Source organism: Pan paniscus, chromosome 5 (genome assembly GCF_029289425.2).
Source record: "Pan paniscus chromosome 5, NHGRI_mPanPan1-v2.0_pri, whole genome shotgun sequence".
In the NCBI taxonomy this organism is placed as follows: Eukaryota; Metazoa; Chordata; class Mammalia; order Primates; family Hominidae; genus Pan; species Pan paniscus.
The window spans coordinates 50,312,144-50,328,456 of record NC_073254.2 but is presented as its reverse complement, the minus strand read 5'-3'; the positions used below and the strand labels follow the sequence as shown (position 1 = coordinate 50,328,456).

The 16,313-nt window shown below is 40.0% G+C and overlaps 1 protein-coding gene across 4 annotated transcripts in view; it reads left to right on the top strand.

Annotated features, from left to right (window-relative positions):
- SRPK1 (SRSF protein kinase 1) overlaps positions 1-16,313 on the top strand; it is an 87,279-nt gene that overhangs the window by 58,366 nt on the left and 12,600 nt on the right. For all 4 annotated transcript variants that reach the window (XM_034961942.3, XM_008972332.5, XM_055113536.2 and 1 more), the window contains one exon: positions 5,617-5,724. In XM_034961942.3, the coding sequence (XP_034817833.2) occupies positions 5,617-5,724 (108 nt within the window). The remainder of the gene's footprint in view (positions 1-5,616; positions 5,725-16,313) is intronic.

Below are 16,313 nucleotides of genomic sequence, written 5' to 3'. Positions count from 1 at the left end.
GCTCAAGCACCTTAGCCTCCAAAAGTGCTAGGATTACAGATGTGAGCAACTGTGCCCTGCTTCAGTGAATTTTTTAGTTCTAGAATTTCTGGGGTTTGTTGTTGTTGTTGTTGTTGTTGTTGTTGTTGTTTTAAGATATCTGTCACCTTGGTAAATTTCTCATTCATCTCTTGAATGGATTTTCTGATTTCCTAGTATTGATTTTCAGATTTCTCTTGCATCTTATTGAGCTTCTTTAAAATCAGTATTTTGATTTATTTGGCATTTCAAGGAATTCTTTTTTATTGGGATCTGTTGCTGGACAATTGTTGTGGTCCTTTGGTGCTGTCATATTTACTTGTTTATTTATGTTTTCTGTGTCCTTCCGTTGATATCTGCACGTTTGTTGCAGTAGTCACTTGTTCCAATTTTTTTGAAATTGCTTTTGTAGGGGAGAATATTTTTCTGAAGTTGTATATATGTTGTTGGTTAAGTAAGATACTTTTTGATTTTGATTTTGGATACCTCTGGTAGTATGGTTTTTGTATAACTTTTTTGGCAGTACACAGGGTCAGGGGTATCTGCAATTTCCTCTGTGGCTTAGGGTACAGTTTAGGTTGTGGTGAGGTTTTGCTGGGGACTTGGATGCCAGCTGAGCCAGTCTTTGGACCCTGATGGTGGCATTAGTGGGCTGAGTGTTCCTGTTCTTAGGCCCCAGAGCATTGATTCCAGTGTTAGTGGGTCCTGGAGGTGTGATTCGTGGGTCTCTGACTGGGTATATGGGCAGGTTCTCAGGCCCCTGGGCAGCTGGTATAATGTGGGGGATGGCAGTTAGAGTGGTGGAGCAACCCGCTGGGACCCAAGCAGTCTGTGTTGTTGTTGTTGTTGTTGTTGTTGTTGTTGTTGTTGTTGTTAGCTGTGATGGGTCGGAGGGGGCTAGTCCCTAGTTTTACAGCCACCGATAGCAGGGCAGTGGGTATTTTCCTAAGTGTGCTTAGAGAAGCTTGGTCTCTGCTGTTCCTCTCCCAGCTGGGTGGCAGTTGCAGCCGTGTCGCCCAAGGGCAAGCGCATAGCCCAGCTTTAAACTCTCAAAATGGTGCCAGCTGTTGGCCTGTGACTGAGAGGGTAGGTTCCCTCTCAAATGAACAGCATGGGCAAGAAACTGTGGGGAGTTACAGTACACTCAAGTCTCAGTCTCAAAAAAGCCTGTTGTCTTAGGTATGCATAGGAGAGCCTGGTTTTCCTGTCCCTCCTCAGCCAAGTGGCAGCTGCAGCCAGGTCAGCCCGAAAGGGCAAGGCACAACCTAGCATTAAACTCTCAAAATAGCACTTTATGCCTGGGACCAGAGAGGGGAGGGTCCCTCTTAGGCCAGCAGCATGGGGAAGAAGCTGTGGGGAATGTGGTCCACTCACATCTTGGTCTCACCGGCAGCCCATGGCAGGGTGATAGGGACCCTCCCAGGAGTGCATGAGAGTGCCTAGCCTCCCCTCTTCCTCCTCAGAGCAGTGGAATGACAGCAGCTGCATCTTCAGATCCCTGGTATCAAGGCTGTCAAAATGGCACCCAGCTGAAGCCGCTTAGACTCAGATGCCTGTGGGATTCTCTGTGGGTTCCCTGTTTGGAGCAACATCTGTCCAATCTTTAGGCAGTTCTGCATGTCAGGCCCGAGGCCCTAGTTGGTTCAGGGTTTCTCCCATAACCAAGATCATAAAACCCATTTTCAGAATGTGGGATGCTGGGGATTTCTCTCTTACTGTATGCCCATGCCAGCTTCCTCAGACCCTTTCCTTCTGGTGCTTCCTATCACTTCTCTGGTGAATCTTAGCATTCCTTCCTGGACAATCTGTTCAAAATGTGGGTATCTTCTGACTGTTCTGGTTCCTTTCTGTGGATGAGGCACATACTACCTGTGTCTAGTCAGCCATTTTAAATGTAAGTCAAGTCATATATTCGCTAAACGTTGCAGTGGCTCCCTTCAGAATGAATACCAAAGTCCTTACCATGGCCCACACACCACCAAGCAAAGAGAGCTTACTCTTCCTTCTGCTTGGAATCCTCTTCACGTACAACTCCTTCAATTTCTTTAAGTTCTTACCCAGATGTCACTTATCAGGGAACTCTTCCCCTGAACACCTAATGTAATTAGCAAACCGCCACTCTCCAAACACTTATACCTTTATCATATTCACTCAGGTATTTGCTCACTCTTCCTTTCTCCCTGTAACTTTTTTTTTCTCCACAACACTTAACACAATCTAATATTATATGTTTATTTGCTTAATAAGCCTCTCACTAGAATGTACATCATATCACAATAAAGTTTTTCTGGTTTACCGCTGTATCTATATTTAGTACTTAGAACAGTGCCTGGTACAGAGTAGGTACTCAATAAATATTTTAGCAAGTAAATTGTGGAGAAACGTATTGACTCTGTAACAAGTATCACACTGTACAAACATCAAATGCTTGCCAATTTCCTGCCCACACCATGTTTCAGGCTCCAGTGCCTTTATGTTTGGAACACCTTCATGTGTGTTTTCTTACCTATGTGGCACACTTTATTCCGGTGGAGTCTTCTGTTACTTACATCACAACAGAATTAATCTCTCTTCAACTTTTATAATAAGCCTACTCTGTTAATTCATTCACACCCTGTGATAACCCATTAATCCATTCATGAAGGCAGACCCCCTCATGACCCAGTCACCTCTTAAAGGCTTAAAGGTCTCACCTCTTAGTACTGTTAACATTGGACATTAAGTTTCAATATTAGTTTCAAAGGGGACAAACATTCAAACCATAGCAGTGTCTCTGCGTTTAAAATGACTGCGTTCTCGGCTCACCCCTGTAATCCCAGCACTTTGGGAGGCCGAGGCAGGCGGATCACGAGGTCGGGAGATCAAGACCATCCTAGCTAACACAGTGAAACCCCGTCTCTACTAAAACTACAAAAAAAAAAAATATTAGCCAGGCGTTGTGGCAGGCACCTGTAGTCCCAGCTACTTGGGAGGCAGAGGCAGGAGAATGGCGTGAACCCAGGAGGCAGAGCTTGCAGTGAGCCAAGATCGCACCACTGCACTCCAGCCTGGGTGACAGAGCGAGACTCCATCTCAAAAAAAAAAAAAAAAAAAAAAAAATGACTACGTTCTTTTCAGCCATTCACTCATTCAGCAAACATGCTGGCACATACTCTGATGTAGGCATTAGGACACACTGGTGAACAATACATGTGTGTTGCACCCCATTGGATTCAGATTGGATCTCACTTCTTGATCTCTTCAGCACATCAGCATCTGGCATTCAGTAATGGAATTTTACATAATTTTTAACGAGCTGTATTATTAAACATACAGTCAACTTTTGAACAACATAGGTTTAAACTACACAAGTCCACTTATGCACAGATTTTTTTAACCAAACAAGGATCGAAAACAATATTCAAGGGATGTGAAATGCACATATATGGAGGGCTGGCTTTTTGTATATTTGAGTTCTGGGCCAACTGTGAAACTTGAGTATGCACAGATTTTATACTCGGAGGATTCTGAAACTAATCCCTGAAGTACACTGATGGACCACTGTACTAAGCTTTTTATTCTTTTTTCTTTTTTTGCTTATCAATCATGCATGTACACAGTGGGGGAGACAGTGAGTTATATAAGCTTTTATTTAAAAATCTGCCTACTTCTTTCACCAGTTTTTCACTCCCCTTAACAGTATTTACCTTTATATCACTAATAAATAACAGGTTATATTAATCCAATTTTGTTTTCAGTGTTACATATTATTTTTTTCCTCCCAGAAAATGGGGCTTATCTAGCACCACAGCACGAATTCCTCATTTCCCCAATGTAATCTAATTTTTGGCTACATGATCATTCCATGTTTATATCATTGAGACTCTAAGGCTATCCTCAGCTGAACTGAGCATATATTATGGTTCCTTTTCCTTTCTACATAACATGTTTCATTTGCTTAGTTTTCTTTGTACTGTTGATCACTTAATTCAATCCCATACTTTTACCCAGTGTTGTAAATACACTTTAATATGTACAGATACATTGAGTGTTCTTTCTACTATTATCTTTCTAAAGCGCTGTGTCCTAGAACCTGGAGTCTTCTAATCTGTATTGATCTGATTGGGTTGCCCTATAGGTCTGCTACATTATGTCATTTGGGATTTCCCTTCACCATCATCCTGGAGATTTATTGTTTTCTCTATATATATGTCCCCTGTTTTCCATGTCTCCTATCTTTCTTGGTTTATGTCATCTTTTTTGTAGAGTACATGCAACAAGCAATAGTTTCCTGAGAAAGGGTGTGAGATTGGGTGGGGGAAGGGTGGGATTTGCACATCTGATAGTCTTTATTCTGCTTTCACTCTCAGTTGGCTTTGTAGAGAATTCTATGTTAGAAAACATTTTCTTTCAGAATGTCGTTGCTCCATTGTTTTATAGTTTCCAGTTTTGATGGTACTAAAGACCGATGCCATTCTGATTCTTGATCTTTATATGAAACCTTTTCCCCCAGTGGAAGTCTGTAAGATAATTTCATAGTGATATGCCTCACTCAGCCTGTTTTCACCTCTTATACTAAAGATTTGATGTGCACTTTCAACATTGAAACTCTGATTCTTTGGTTTTGCATCTTAATTTTTTTTTTTTAGGTGACAAAGTGTCACAGTTAAAAAGAATGATCTTTCAGAAAGCCATATTTATGAATGAAAAGAAAATGTCTAGTATGTACTTCAAAATCTGGTGTAGGTGTGGTGGCAGGGTTGGGATACAGTTGAAAATAGACTGGCAATGAGTGGTAATTGCTAGGTGACACTAGTATAATAAATGGCATGGGGTTCATGATTCTTTCTAATTTTGTATATATTTGAAATTTTCCATGATAAAAAATAAATGAATAATGAAGGACAAAAAGAAGCTTAGTATGAGTCATATACAGGAAACAAAATTCAAATATTCAAATGTGATAGGAAAGTGTGGAAGACAATTCTCTAATCCTATTGAAATTTAAAAACAGGGAACAGTATTTGTGAAAAGAGGAAATTACTCAGAGAAAACTTCAGGTAGAAAACTAGTATACACCAGGGCTTCAAAGGGTACTAGATGAAATTTGACCAAAAGAGCAAAAAATACTCTAGGTAGAACATCAACATCCCAATAAAGGCACAGAAAGATACTTATTAAAGACAAGTATAGTAAATTGCAAGGTTAAAGAGTTTGGATTCCTTGGTGTGGTAGCTCACGCCTGTAATCCCAGCACTTTGGGAGGCCAAGGTGGGTGGATCACTTGAGCCCAGGAGTTTGAGTCCAGCATGGGTAACATAGTGAGACCCCATCTTTACTAAAACAATTTTTAAAAAGAAAAAACCTGTTGTTGTTTCCTAGACCTGTGTATATTAAGTTTAGGCTCATTTGTTTGTAAAAATAATGTGGAGTAGCTGTGTGTAAGGCAAAGGATTGTTGGAGCTAATAACATAAAAATGCTGTTTAAGAAATAAGCAAAGTGAGAACTTTGGTTTGGGAAAAACTTCAGAGAGTTTATTTTCATCTCCATTATTAAGCAGTATTGACTTGTTACTTTTTAGAATGAAGTTTAAAATATTGTTTCCTTCATTTTCTCAGCACAAACATTTCACTGAAGATATTCAAACAAGGCAATATCGTTCCTTGGAAGTTCTAATCGGATCTGGCTATAATACCCCTGCTGACATTTGGAGCACGGCATGCATGGTAATGTTTTTTCCCCTTGGCTTTCACTTGTTAAGTGGTACATATCTTGCCCTGTTTGCTAATTTCAGTAAACCAGCAAATTAACTAGCAGAAAAGAACGTAACACAGATGATTTACCATAGGTATTCTAAATTCTATGTCTAGAGAGGTCCGAATTCAAAAACCTGTCTGGCATTTCATTTGGTTACTGCTAAGTTCCTGTTAGGTGAAGGAACCAAAAGTTTCTTACTACAGATTGTTGGGGGGGGGAAATAATGAAAACAACTACTAAGAGGTGTTGTTGGTTTTGATTAGGAGATTACAAGTATCTTTGCATTTTTAGCACTCATCTATTTTCAGACCAAAGAAACCCCTGGAAACTGCTTCATTTTGTACAATTCAGCAGCTCCTCAGATACCTTTGCAGCTCCCAAGATGTGAATCCCAATCATTCATAGATTCATAAATGGCTATTTTGCCTCTGGCAAGCAACTGTTCCAGTGGTCAGATTTAGTTGATGATAAATGATTTCCTACTAATATCCTCATGTTGGAATGTGTTACATTGTTTCTTAAAATGTATTATACTCCTTAATATCTTTAATCACCACAATTTCTAATCGTGTTTGTTTACTTGTTTCTCTTCTATGTTGTAAGCCCCATATTGTCAGGAATCATGGCTATTATGTATAACTGTCTGGATTCATTGCCTGACACATTTTGGGTGATTGCTTACAATGTAATTCCGATGCTAACTACCCAGAGTTATCACAGACTTCATAGGTTAAGAGCATGGTTCCCCACAAGATTGCCCTCACTTCAGACACTAACCACAAGCCTCAGGATCCACAAGCCACCTGCACTTCTAATCAACTGGCTACAAATTAAGAGGTTTGCATTACCCCCTCAGAAAGTGCTAAGCTTGCTATAGTTTTATTATAAAGAATACAAATCAGGACACATAGGGGGAAAGTCTGAGAGCGTACTAAATGTGAAGCTTCTGTGTCCTCAGGACTTTCACCCTCCTGGCACATTGATGTGTGTCACCACCGAGGGATGCTCACCCAAGCTTCAAGTATTCAGAGTTTTATTGAGATGTAATTAATTAGGTATTGATTGAATCATTGGCCATGTGATTGAGCTCAGTCTTCAAGCTTTCCCTCCCTTCCCTGGAGGTTGGGAAGTTGGAAAGCCCCAATCTTCTGATCATGTGGTTGGTCTTTCCCGTATGTCCAACTTTCATCTAAAACTATATAGGGGCTGGCCACGGTGGCTCATGCCTGTAATCCCAGCACTTTGGGAGGCCAAGGCAAGTGGATCACTTGAGGTCAGGAGTTCAAGACCAGCCTGACCAACATGATGAAACCCTGTCTCTACTAAAAATTAGCCAGACGTGGTGGTGCATGCCTATAATCCCAGCTACTTGGGAGGCTGAGGCAGGAGAATTGCTTGAACCTGGGAAGCAGAGGTTGCAGTGAGCCAAGATCGCACCATTGCACTCCAGGCTAGGCAACAAGAATTAAACATCGAAAAAACCAACTATATAGGGCCCCAACATGAGTCACTTTGTTAATATAAACTTAGATATGGTCCAAGGGACCCACCATGGATAAAGACACCTAGCACTTGGAAATTCCAAGGGTTTAGAGACTTCCTACCAGGAAAAAGGGACATAGATCAATTTCTTCATTATTCAACAGGGTTTAAAAAATATTTGTATACTACCTAATGAATAAACAGAAACATATGCTCTCATTTCAAGTAACATTTAATATTCACAGGCAACTCTGGGAAAAACTTGAGAAAGAGGGCAGATAACAATTCCAACCTGTTTTAAGTCATAGATTTCTTGCTGTCTGCATTCCTGAAAAACTTTGTCTTCAAAGCTAATAGAGATGATACCATGTTGTTAATGTGGCATGACCTTATAGAGCACTTTGTTGTGGCATATTATTGGTTTTTTTTTTTTTTTTTTTTTTTCTGAGATGGAGTCTTGCTCTGTCACCCAAGCTGGAGTACAGTGGCGCAATCTTGGCTCACTGCAAGCTCCGCCTCCCAGATTCACGCCATTCTCCTGCCTCAGCTTCCCAAGTATCTGGGACTACAGGTGGCCGCCACCATGCCTGGTTAATTTTTTTGTATTTTTAGTAGAGACGGGGTTTCACCATGTTAGCCAGGATGGTCTTGATCTCCTGACCTTGTGATCCGCCCACTTCTGCCTCCCAAAGTGCTGGGATTACAGGCGTGAGCCACTGCGCTGGGCCCATATCATTGGTCTGTAAAGCTGGTGAACTGTCTGAAGTAAGGTTTTAATATTGTTGCACAAAATGAGAGAATATTGGAATAAAATCTCAGGCTTCTTTCTTGCCACACTTTAAAGCTTTGCTTATTGAGGAATTTTATTTGAGTTGATTTGCTATAGAAAATCATAAATGATAGAGATGCCACCAACTATAAAGTGTAGCTGGTTAATAGATGGCATCTGATTTATTAAAATGTGGATTTGCTAAGATGTAGTTTTTAGTAGTGGATTAGTTGTTTACTGTAAGAAAATGACATTTTTTTTTCTTATTCCACATTTCTGTTTTGTTTGGGGGGCAGTAGATCCTGCTTGATATTTAATAAAGTATTTCTAATGTCAGGCTTAAGAAGTAAGGCTGAAAGATAAAGGCGTAATTAATCTCACCTCACAGTTCTGGACCCACTCACATGTCAGAATTTTCTTGACCAAGGAATGGAAGGTACTTACCTGACATGAGACAATATCATGAAAAATTGAGCCCCATTTGATCCTCAAGTTTTTATTTTGCCAGTCGACATAGAAAAACAAAATGTTGCTTTAAATTTGATCATAGAGCAAAAATTCTGGAGTATCGGAAGTGCCTGAAGAGATGGATCATCCTGCATCCAATGTAATTAATTGATGGAAAGATTAGGACCCTCTCTGAGAGGTAATGAGATGGAACAAGTTGAGATTGCCTCTACATTGATGATTGAGGAATAGTTAGAAGGGCAGTTATAAAAAGGGAAAAGGGGGCCCAGGTGTAGTGGCTTATACTTGTAATTCCAGCACTTTGGGAGGCTGAGGCAGGCAGATTACTTGAGGCCAGGAGTTCGAGGCTAGCCTAGCCAACATGGAGAAACCCTGTCTCTACTAAAAATACAAAAATTAGCTGGCCATGGTGGCACATGCCTGTAACCTCAGCTACTCAGGAGGCTGAGACACAAGAATTGTTTGAACCTGGGAGGCAGAGGCTGCAGTGAGCTGAGATCACACCACTGCACCCCAGCCTGGGCAACAGAGCAAGACTCCATTTCAAAAAAACAAAAAAAAGGGGGAAAGGGGAAAATATTTGTGAAGAACACAACAGTGAGACTCTGTCTCAAAAAAAAAAAAAAACAATCTCCGAATGCTGGAGTCAGGACAGGTAGGACCATAACAGGCAGGATGAGATTATCTTCTTCTCTGGCCTTTGAATGCCCTTTCTCCCACTGTGGGAAAGTATGTTTGTAGTCCCCAGTTGTCTTCCTTTTCTGGTAAATTCCTCTTTTGAAGTGATTGCTTTCTGGGATATGTTCCTTTTCTTCACCTTTTGCTCTCTGAAATTCAGGGCAGGATTTGTAGGACTCCCACTGGCACTTGTGAGAGGTTCTAGGAGTATAGCTACACATATTTAGGACATGGGGTGAAGTGCATATCTTCATAAACCCCAGAAGTTGGCCAATTACTAATCAAGGGAAAGATTAGGGAAAAAACTAGAGAATATGCAGTCATCCCTTAATGTCCTCAGGGGATTGGTTCTAAGACCCCCTGCAGATACCAAAATCCACAGGTGCTCAAGTACTTTACATAAAATGGCATAGTGTTTGCATATAACATATATAACCATATGGCCTCTGTGTACTTAAATTGTTTCTAGATTACTTATAATACCTAATATAAATGCTATGTAAAGTTGTTATACCATATTTTTTTAACTTCTTTTTTTTGTTGTTGTTGTTTCGTTTTGTTTTTTAGGGATGGGGTCTTGCTCTGTTGCCCAGGCTGGAGTGCAGTGGTGTGATCATAACTCAATATAACCTCAAACTCCTGGGTTCAAGGGATCCTCCCACCTCAGTGCCCTGCCCCTTCCCCCCGCCAACGAGTATATAGGCACATGCCTAGGACTATAGGCGTGTGCCACCCACTCGGCTCATTTTAAAATTTTTTTGTAGAGACCAGGTCTTGCTATGTTGCACAGACTGGTCTCAAACTCCTAGCTTCAAACGATCCTCCTACCTCATCCTCCCAAAGCACTGGAATTACAGGCATGAGTCACTGTGCCTGTCCTTTACTTGTATTTTTATTGTGCTGTTGTTGTTGCTGTTTCTGAATATTTTCAATCTACAGTCAGTTGAATCTGAGCATGTGGAACCTGCAGACACCCAGGGCTGACTAACTTAATTCTTGGTCAGGTGTTTCAGTAAGGGAGTGAATCTTTCAGAAATGGGATCCAAAGGGGTTTATCCGTAACTGTCTTCTCTGTCTAGAACTCTTAAGGCTACTAAAATCCTTAAACTATCAAAATCCAAAGTGTAGTAATTTGACCCAAGAGCTCTTTCTCCATCATCACCAATTCCCAATCTGAGCTGCCTGAATGAAACGGCAGAAATATCTGCAGGTGGTTATAACTTCTAGCACTATGCACAATAGCTCTTTAGATTTCACCAAAGATTGTCACCTTTATTCAACAGCAGTAAGTCACTGGAGGCTGGATTTTGAATGCCATTTTAGTAAGTAATATTTTGAGTTCTTTTTGTACAATTTCCTTATCCTATACAATGAAAGCTATAGGTTTGCTTTTGTTTACTTGTTTTTGCTGCCAGTGTTCCGCTAAACAGAGGTAATACAAACACCAAAAAAAAACAGAGTATAATCTCATCTCTTTCACAGTTCTGTAATAAAATCACTAGGACCTGTGTCTTTACAGAAGATCCCTGCAGTTGGTATGTGCAGAATCCCAGGCATTGCTCTCAGTGAAGGTAAAGGAGAGCTGGGTATTTGCTGTATTCAAGAGATGGGAGTGATTAAATGCACAGCTCCCCAAGTCAGACATTCTAAACAGGGAAAGAAGCAGGAGGAATTGAGAGAGGCAAGCATTTGTTCCCCAGGAATGATGGAGTTATAGTTAATTAACTGTAGGACCTTCATTGTAACCCCATTGAATAGCACACAATTGAGAGGAAGCCTTTCAGCTTTCACCAGCCAGGGTGCCCTAGATCCCTGGGGCAAGATAGTCTCATTCATAGCTTGTACATGTCAGTTCATATAACTGTATGTTGGCATATTTATTTTAGGCATGCTTTGATTACCGAAGAAAAACTAAAGCTTTAAGTCTATAGCAGTGCCTTGCCCTTATTGTTTACTTTTTGTTTATACCAATTAATGAGAACTTAAATAGATAGGCCCTTCCTCTTAATTGAAAAAGGACTCAGCCCTTGGCCCTCCTCTCTCTTCCTGGGGGATTTCATCAAGTCCCATGATGTCTCTAGCCTCAGTTCATCTCTATACTTAATCCAACTTTTTATGTCCAACTGTCTGCTTGACGACTCCATTTGGATATCTGATAAATATCTCAAATGTAACATTTTCAAAATAGAATGCTTGGTTCACCCTACACATCCTGTTTTTGTAAATTATCCCCCTGTTCACCCAGCCATTCAGACTAAAAGCTTAGAACCTGAACCTTTTAGGTTAATTCTTAATTCTTTTTCCTTTGTCTACACCTAGTCCATCAGCTGTTTCTATGTGTTCTACCTTCAGAATATATCAAATACCGGCTGGGCGCAATAGCTCATGCCTGTAATCTCAGCACTTTGGGAGGCTGAGGTGGGTGGATCACCTGATATCTGGAGTTCAAGACCAGCCTGGCCAACCTGGTGAAACCCTGTCTCTACCAAAAATACAAAAGTTAGCCGGGGTGGTGGCGTGCAACTGAAATCCCAGCTACTCGGGAGGCTGAGGCACGAGAATCGCTAGAACCCAGGAGGCAGAGATTGCAGTGAGCCAAGACTACACCACAGCCTGGGTGACAGAGTGAGACCCTGTCTCAAAAAAAAAAGAAAAAAAAAATCCAATACCAACCACTTTTTACTTTTTCCATTAACTCATTATAGCCCATGCCATCATCATTTCGCAAATGGATCAATACAGTGACCTCCTAATTTCCTTTCTCTGCTTCTGTTTTTCTCCCTTCATGTTACATTATCACATAGTGGCCTGAGTGATCTTAAGCGTTAATCAAATCATATTACTTCCCCGTTTTAAATCCTTTAATTGCATCTGTTCCACTCAAAATCCTATTTTCTTTCCCTAGTCTTGTGAAGCTCATACTTACCTTGGACCTTTGGATGTGCTTTCTCCTTCACCTAATGCAGGTCTTTGTTCAACGTAATCTCTTTAGAGATATCTTCCTGACTACTTTATTTGAAATAACCCCCACTTTATCACTTTTCTTTGTCACATAGAACTTGTCACTCCCTGAGATACATGGGGTTTTTTGTTGTTGTTGTTTGCTTTCTATATGAGGCAGAGAAATTGTCTATGATTCTTAAATAGGAAAGGGATATGTGCAGTAGACATATATGCATTTTGGAAAAGTTCTTCGGCAATTCTTACGTGCATCTTTGATATAGAACCATTTATTTGCTTTGATTAATATAATTTACAGCTGTGTTAAGACTGGAAAAACTCTACTTTTAAAAATGGAAGTGAGTGGTAGAATGTATTTAGTAACAACAAAAAAGCTAATAACTGAACTCTGGAGTTTCCCAACCATCCTTTTTGATCTGTGGCTATTGTAACCCTCTTTTGGCCTTTCTAGTGCTGAAACATTGCTTCCTTGCTGTTAAGACATCTTTCCTTTGCTTCATTCCCCTGCTGTTGGTTGTTTGCAGAGCACTAAACACTAGGACTGGTTACTTAATTATGTTACTTCTCCATATCTAAGACGAGCAGTAAGTAGACTTCTAAACAAAATTTGAACAAAACTTGGCATATCTGGTTTGAAATGAGTTTCAAAGCCACCTTCAACTTAGTGTCTTCATGATTTGAGCAATTAAATATGGTTAGTAACAGAAATGAGGTACGAATGTACTCGTCAGATGTTTCTAGAAACATCGTTATAGTTAAAACTAAATTTCCTTTTTCCCTTTTTTTTCTTTTTTAACTCTTTAATCATCTCCCCATTATCTTCACCCCCCAGTCTCTGTAACCACCATTCTGCTCTCTGCTTCTATGAGTTAAATTGTTTTAGATTTCACATATAAGTGAGAGTGTTGCAGTATTTGTCTTTCTGTCCCTGGCTTATTTCACTTCATATTGTTTTCCAGTTCCATCCATGTCACTGCAAATGACTGAATTTCCATCTTGTTTTTAAGGCTGAATAGTATTCCATTCCATTGTGTATACAAGTTGAATATCCCTAATCTGAAACAACTTGGTACCAGTTTCAGTTTGGGGAATTTTTTAGATTTTGCAATATTTGCAGAATACATAATGGCTGAACATTTCAGATCCAAAAATCTAAACTTTGAAATGCTCCAAATGAGCATTTCCTTTGCGTGTCATGTCGGTTTTGGATTTTGGAGCAACCTGTATATACCACATTTTATTGTCTGTTTATCTGATCTGTATAGACTCAACTTAGATTGATTTTAAAATCAACTTAGGTTGATTCCATAACTTGGCTATTGTGAATAGTGCTGCAGTGAACATGGGAATGCAGACATCACTTAGACAAACTGATTTTAAATCTTTGAGGTAAATATCCAGAAGTGGGATTGCTGGATCATATGGTAACTCTATTTTTAGATTTTTAAAGAACCACCATATAGTTTTACATGAGGGTTGTACTAATTTACATTCCCACCAACAGCATTCAAGACTTCCCTTTGCTCCACATCCTCACCAACACTAAATATTTCGTCTTTGTGATAACAGCCATTCTGACAGATATGAAATGATATCTCATTTTGGTTTTAATTTGCATTTCCCTAATGATTAGTGATGTTGAGCTTTTTTTTTTAATAGATCTGTTGGCCATTTGTGTGTCTTCTTTTCAGAAATGTTTATTTAGGTCCTTTGCCTGTTTTTTAATTGGGTTTTTTTGTTTGTTTGTTTTCTTGCTATTGAGTTGAGTTCCATATTATTTTGGATATTAACCCCTATCAAATGTATAGCATGCAAATATTTTTTCCCAACCCATAGGTTATCTCTTCACACTATTGTTTCCTTTGCTGTACAGAAGTTTTTTAGTTTGATGTTATCCCATTTGTCTGTATTCACTTTTGCTCCCTGGGCTTTTGGGGTCAAATCCAAAAAAATCATTGCTCAGACCAATGTCATGTGGGTTTCCCCCTGTTTCTTCTGGTAGTTTTTCAGTTTCAGGTCTTATTAAGTCTTTCATCCATTTCGATTTTTGTATTCGGAGTGAGATGAGGGTGGTCCAGTTTCATTCTTTTTATATCCAGTTTTTCCAACACCATTTATTGAAGAGACTATCCTTTTCCCATTCTGTATTCTTGGCAATTTTGTCAAAGATCACTTGACCATACATGCGTGGGTTCATTTCTGGGCTCTCTATATTGTTCCTTTGGTCTATGCGTCTGCTTTTTTTGCCAGGACCATGCTGTTTTAATTACTATAGCTTTGTAGTATAGTTTGAAATCAGGTGCTTTGATGCCTCCAGGTTTGTTCTTGTTTTGAGACAGAGTCTCATACTGTCACTCAGGCTGGAGTGCAGTGGCGCAATCACAGCTCTCTTCAGCCTCCGCTTCCTGGGCTGAAGTGATCCTCCCATCTCAGCCTCCCAAATAGCTGGGACTACAGGTGTGCCCCACCACATCCAACTATTTTTGTATTTTTTGTAGAGGTGGGGTCTCCCTGTGTTGCCCAGGCTGGTCTCAAAACTCCTGAGCTCCAGTGATCTGCCCACTTCAGCCTCCCAAAGTGCTGGGATTACAGGCGTGAGCCACCATGCCCAGCCCAGCTTTCTTCTTTGTGCTCATGATTGCCTTGGCTATTTGGGATGTTTTGTGATTCCATGTGAATTTTAGGATGTTTTTTCTATTTCTATGAAAAATAATATTGGAATTGTGATAGGAATTGCATTGAATCTGATAGATCACTTTGAGTAGTACGGACATTTTAACAATAGTAAGGCTGGGCACAGCGGCTCATACCTGTAGTCCCAGCATTTTGGGAGGCCAAGGCAGATGGATTGTGTGAGACCAGCCTGGGCAACATGGCAAAATCCCATCTCTACAAATAATTTAAAAATTAGCCAAGTGTGGTGGTGCATGCTACTTGGGAGGCTGAGGTGGGAGAATCACTTGAGGCTGGGAGGCAGAGGTTTACAGTAAGCCGAGATTACACCACTACAGTCCAGCCTGGATCACAGAGCAAGACCCTCTCTCAAAAAATAAAATAAAATAAATCTTCCAAACCATGAACATAAGATATATTTTCATTTATTTGTGTCTTCAATTTCTTTTATCAGCATTTTATAGTTTTCAGTGTACAGGTCTTTTACCTCCATGGTTAAATGTGTTTCTAAGTATTTTTTTTTTGTAGCTATTGTAAATGGGATTGTTCTCTTGGTTTATTTTTCAGATAGTTGTTAGTTTACAGAAATGCTGCTGATTTTTGTGTGTTGATTTTGTATCCTGCAACTTTACTGTATTTGTTTATTAGTCCTAACGGGTTTTTGGTGGAGTCTTTAGGGTTTTCTATATATAGGATCATGTCAGGCCAGGCTTGGTGGCTTATGCCTGTAATCCCAGCACTTTGGAAAGCTGAGGCAGGAGGATCACTGGAGCTCAGGAGTTGAGACCAGCCTGGATAACATAGCGAGACCCCATTTCTACCAAAAGAAATGAAAAAATTAGCCAGATGTGGTGGCACATACCTGTAGTTTCAGCTACTTGGGAGGCTGAGGAAGGAGGATCACTTGAGCCCCGGAGTTGAGGCTACCGCAAGCCATGATTGTGCCACTGCACTCCATCCTGGATGACAGAGCAAGACTCCGTCTTGCCAAAAAAAAGTTATGTTATCAGCTAACTGACATTTGTACTTCTTTCTTTTCTGTTTGGCTGCCTTTTAATTGCTCTAGTAAGGACTGCCAATACTACAATACTATGTTGAATAGAAGTGGGGAGAGTCTTGTTCTGGATTTTAGAGGAAAAGCTTTCAATTTTTCACCATTGAGTACAATGTTAGCTGTGGCCTTCTTAAATATGGCCTTTATTGTGTTGAGGTACATTCCTTCTATACCTAATTGTGTGAGCATTTTAATCATGAAAGGATGCTGAATTTTGTCACATGCGTTTTCTCCATCTAATAAGATGATCATATGGTTTTTGTCTTTTTTTGGCAGTAGCAGGGGCAGTTTGAGACAGATTGCTGTGTTAGTTCTTCGTTATATGTTTGGTAGAATTCAGCAGTGAAGCCATCAGGTCCTGGGCTTTTCTTTGATGGGAGACTTCTTATTACAGATCTAATAATCTCTTGTTTCTATTTCTTCATGGTTCAATCTTCGTAGGTTATATTGTCAAGGAATTTTTCCATTTTTTC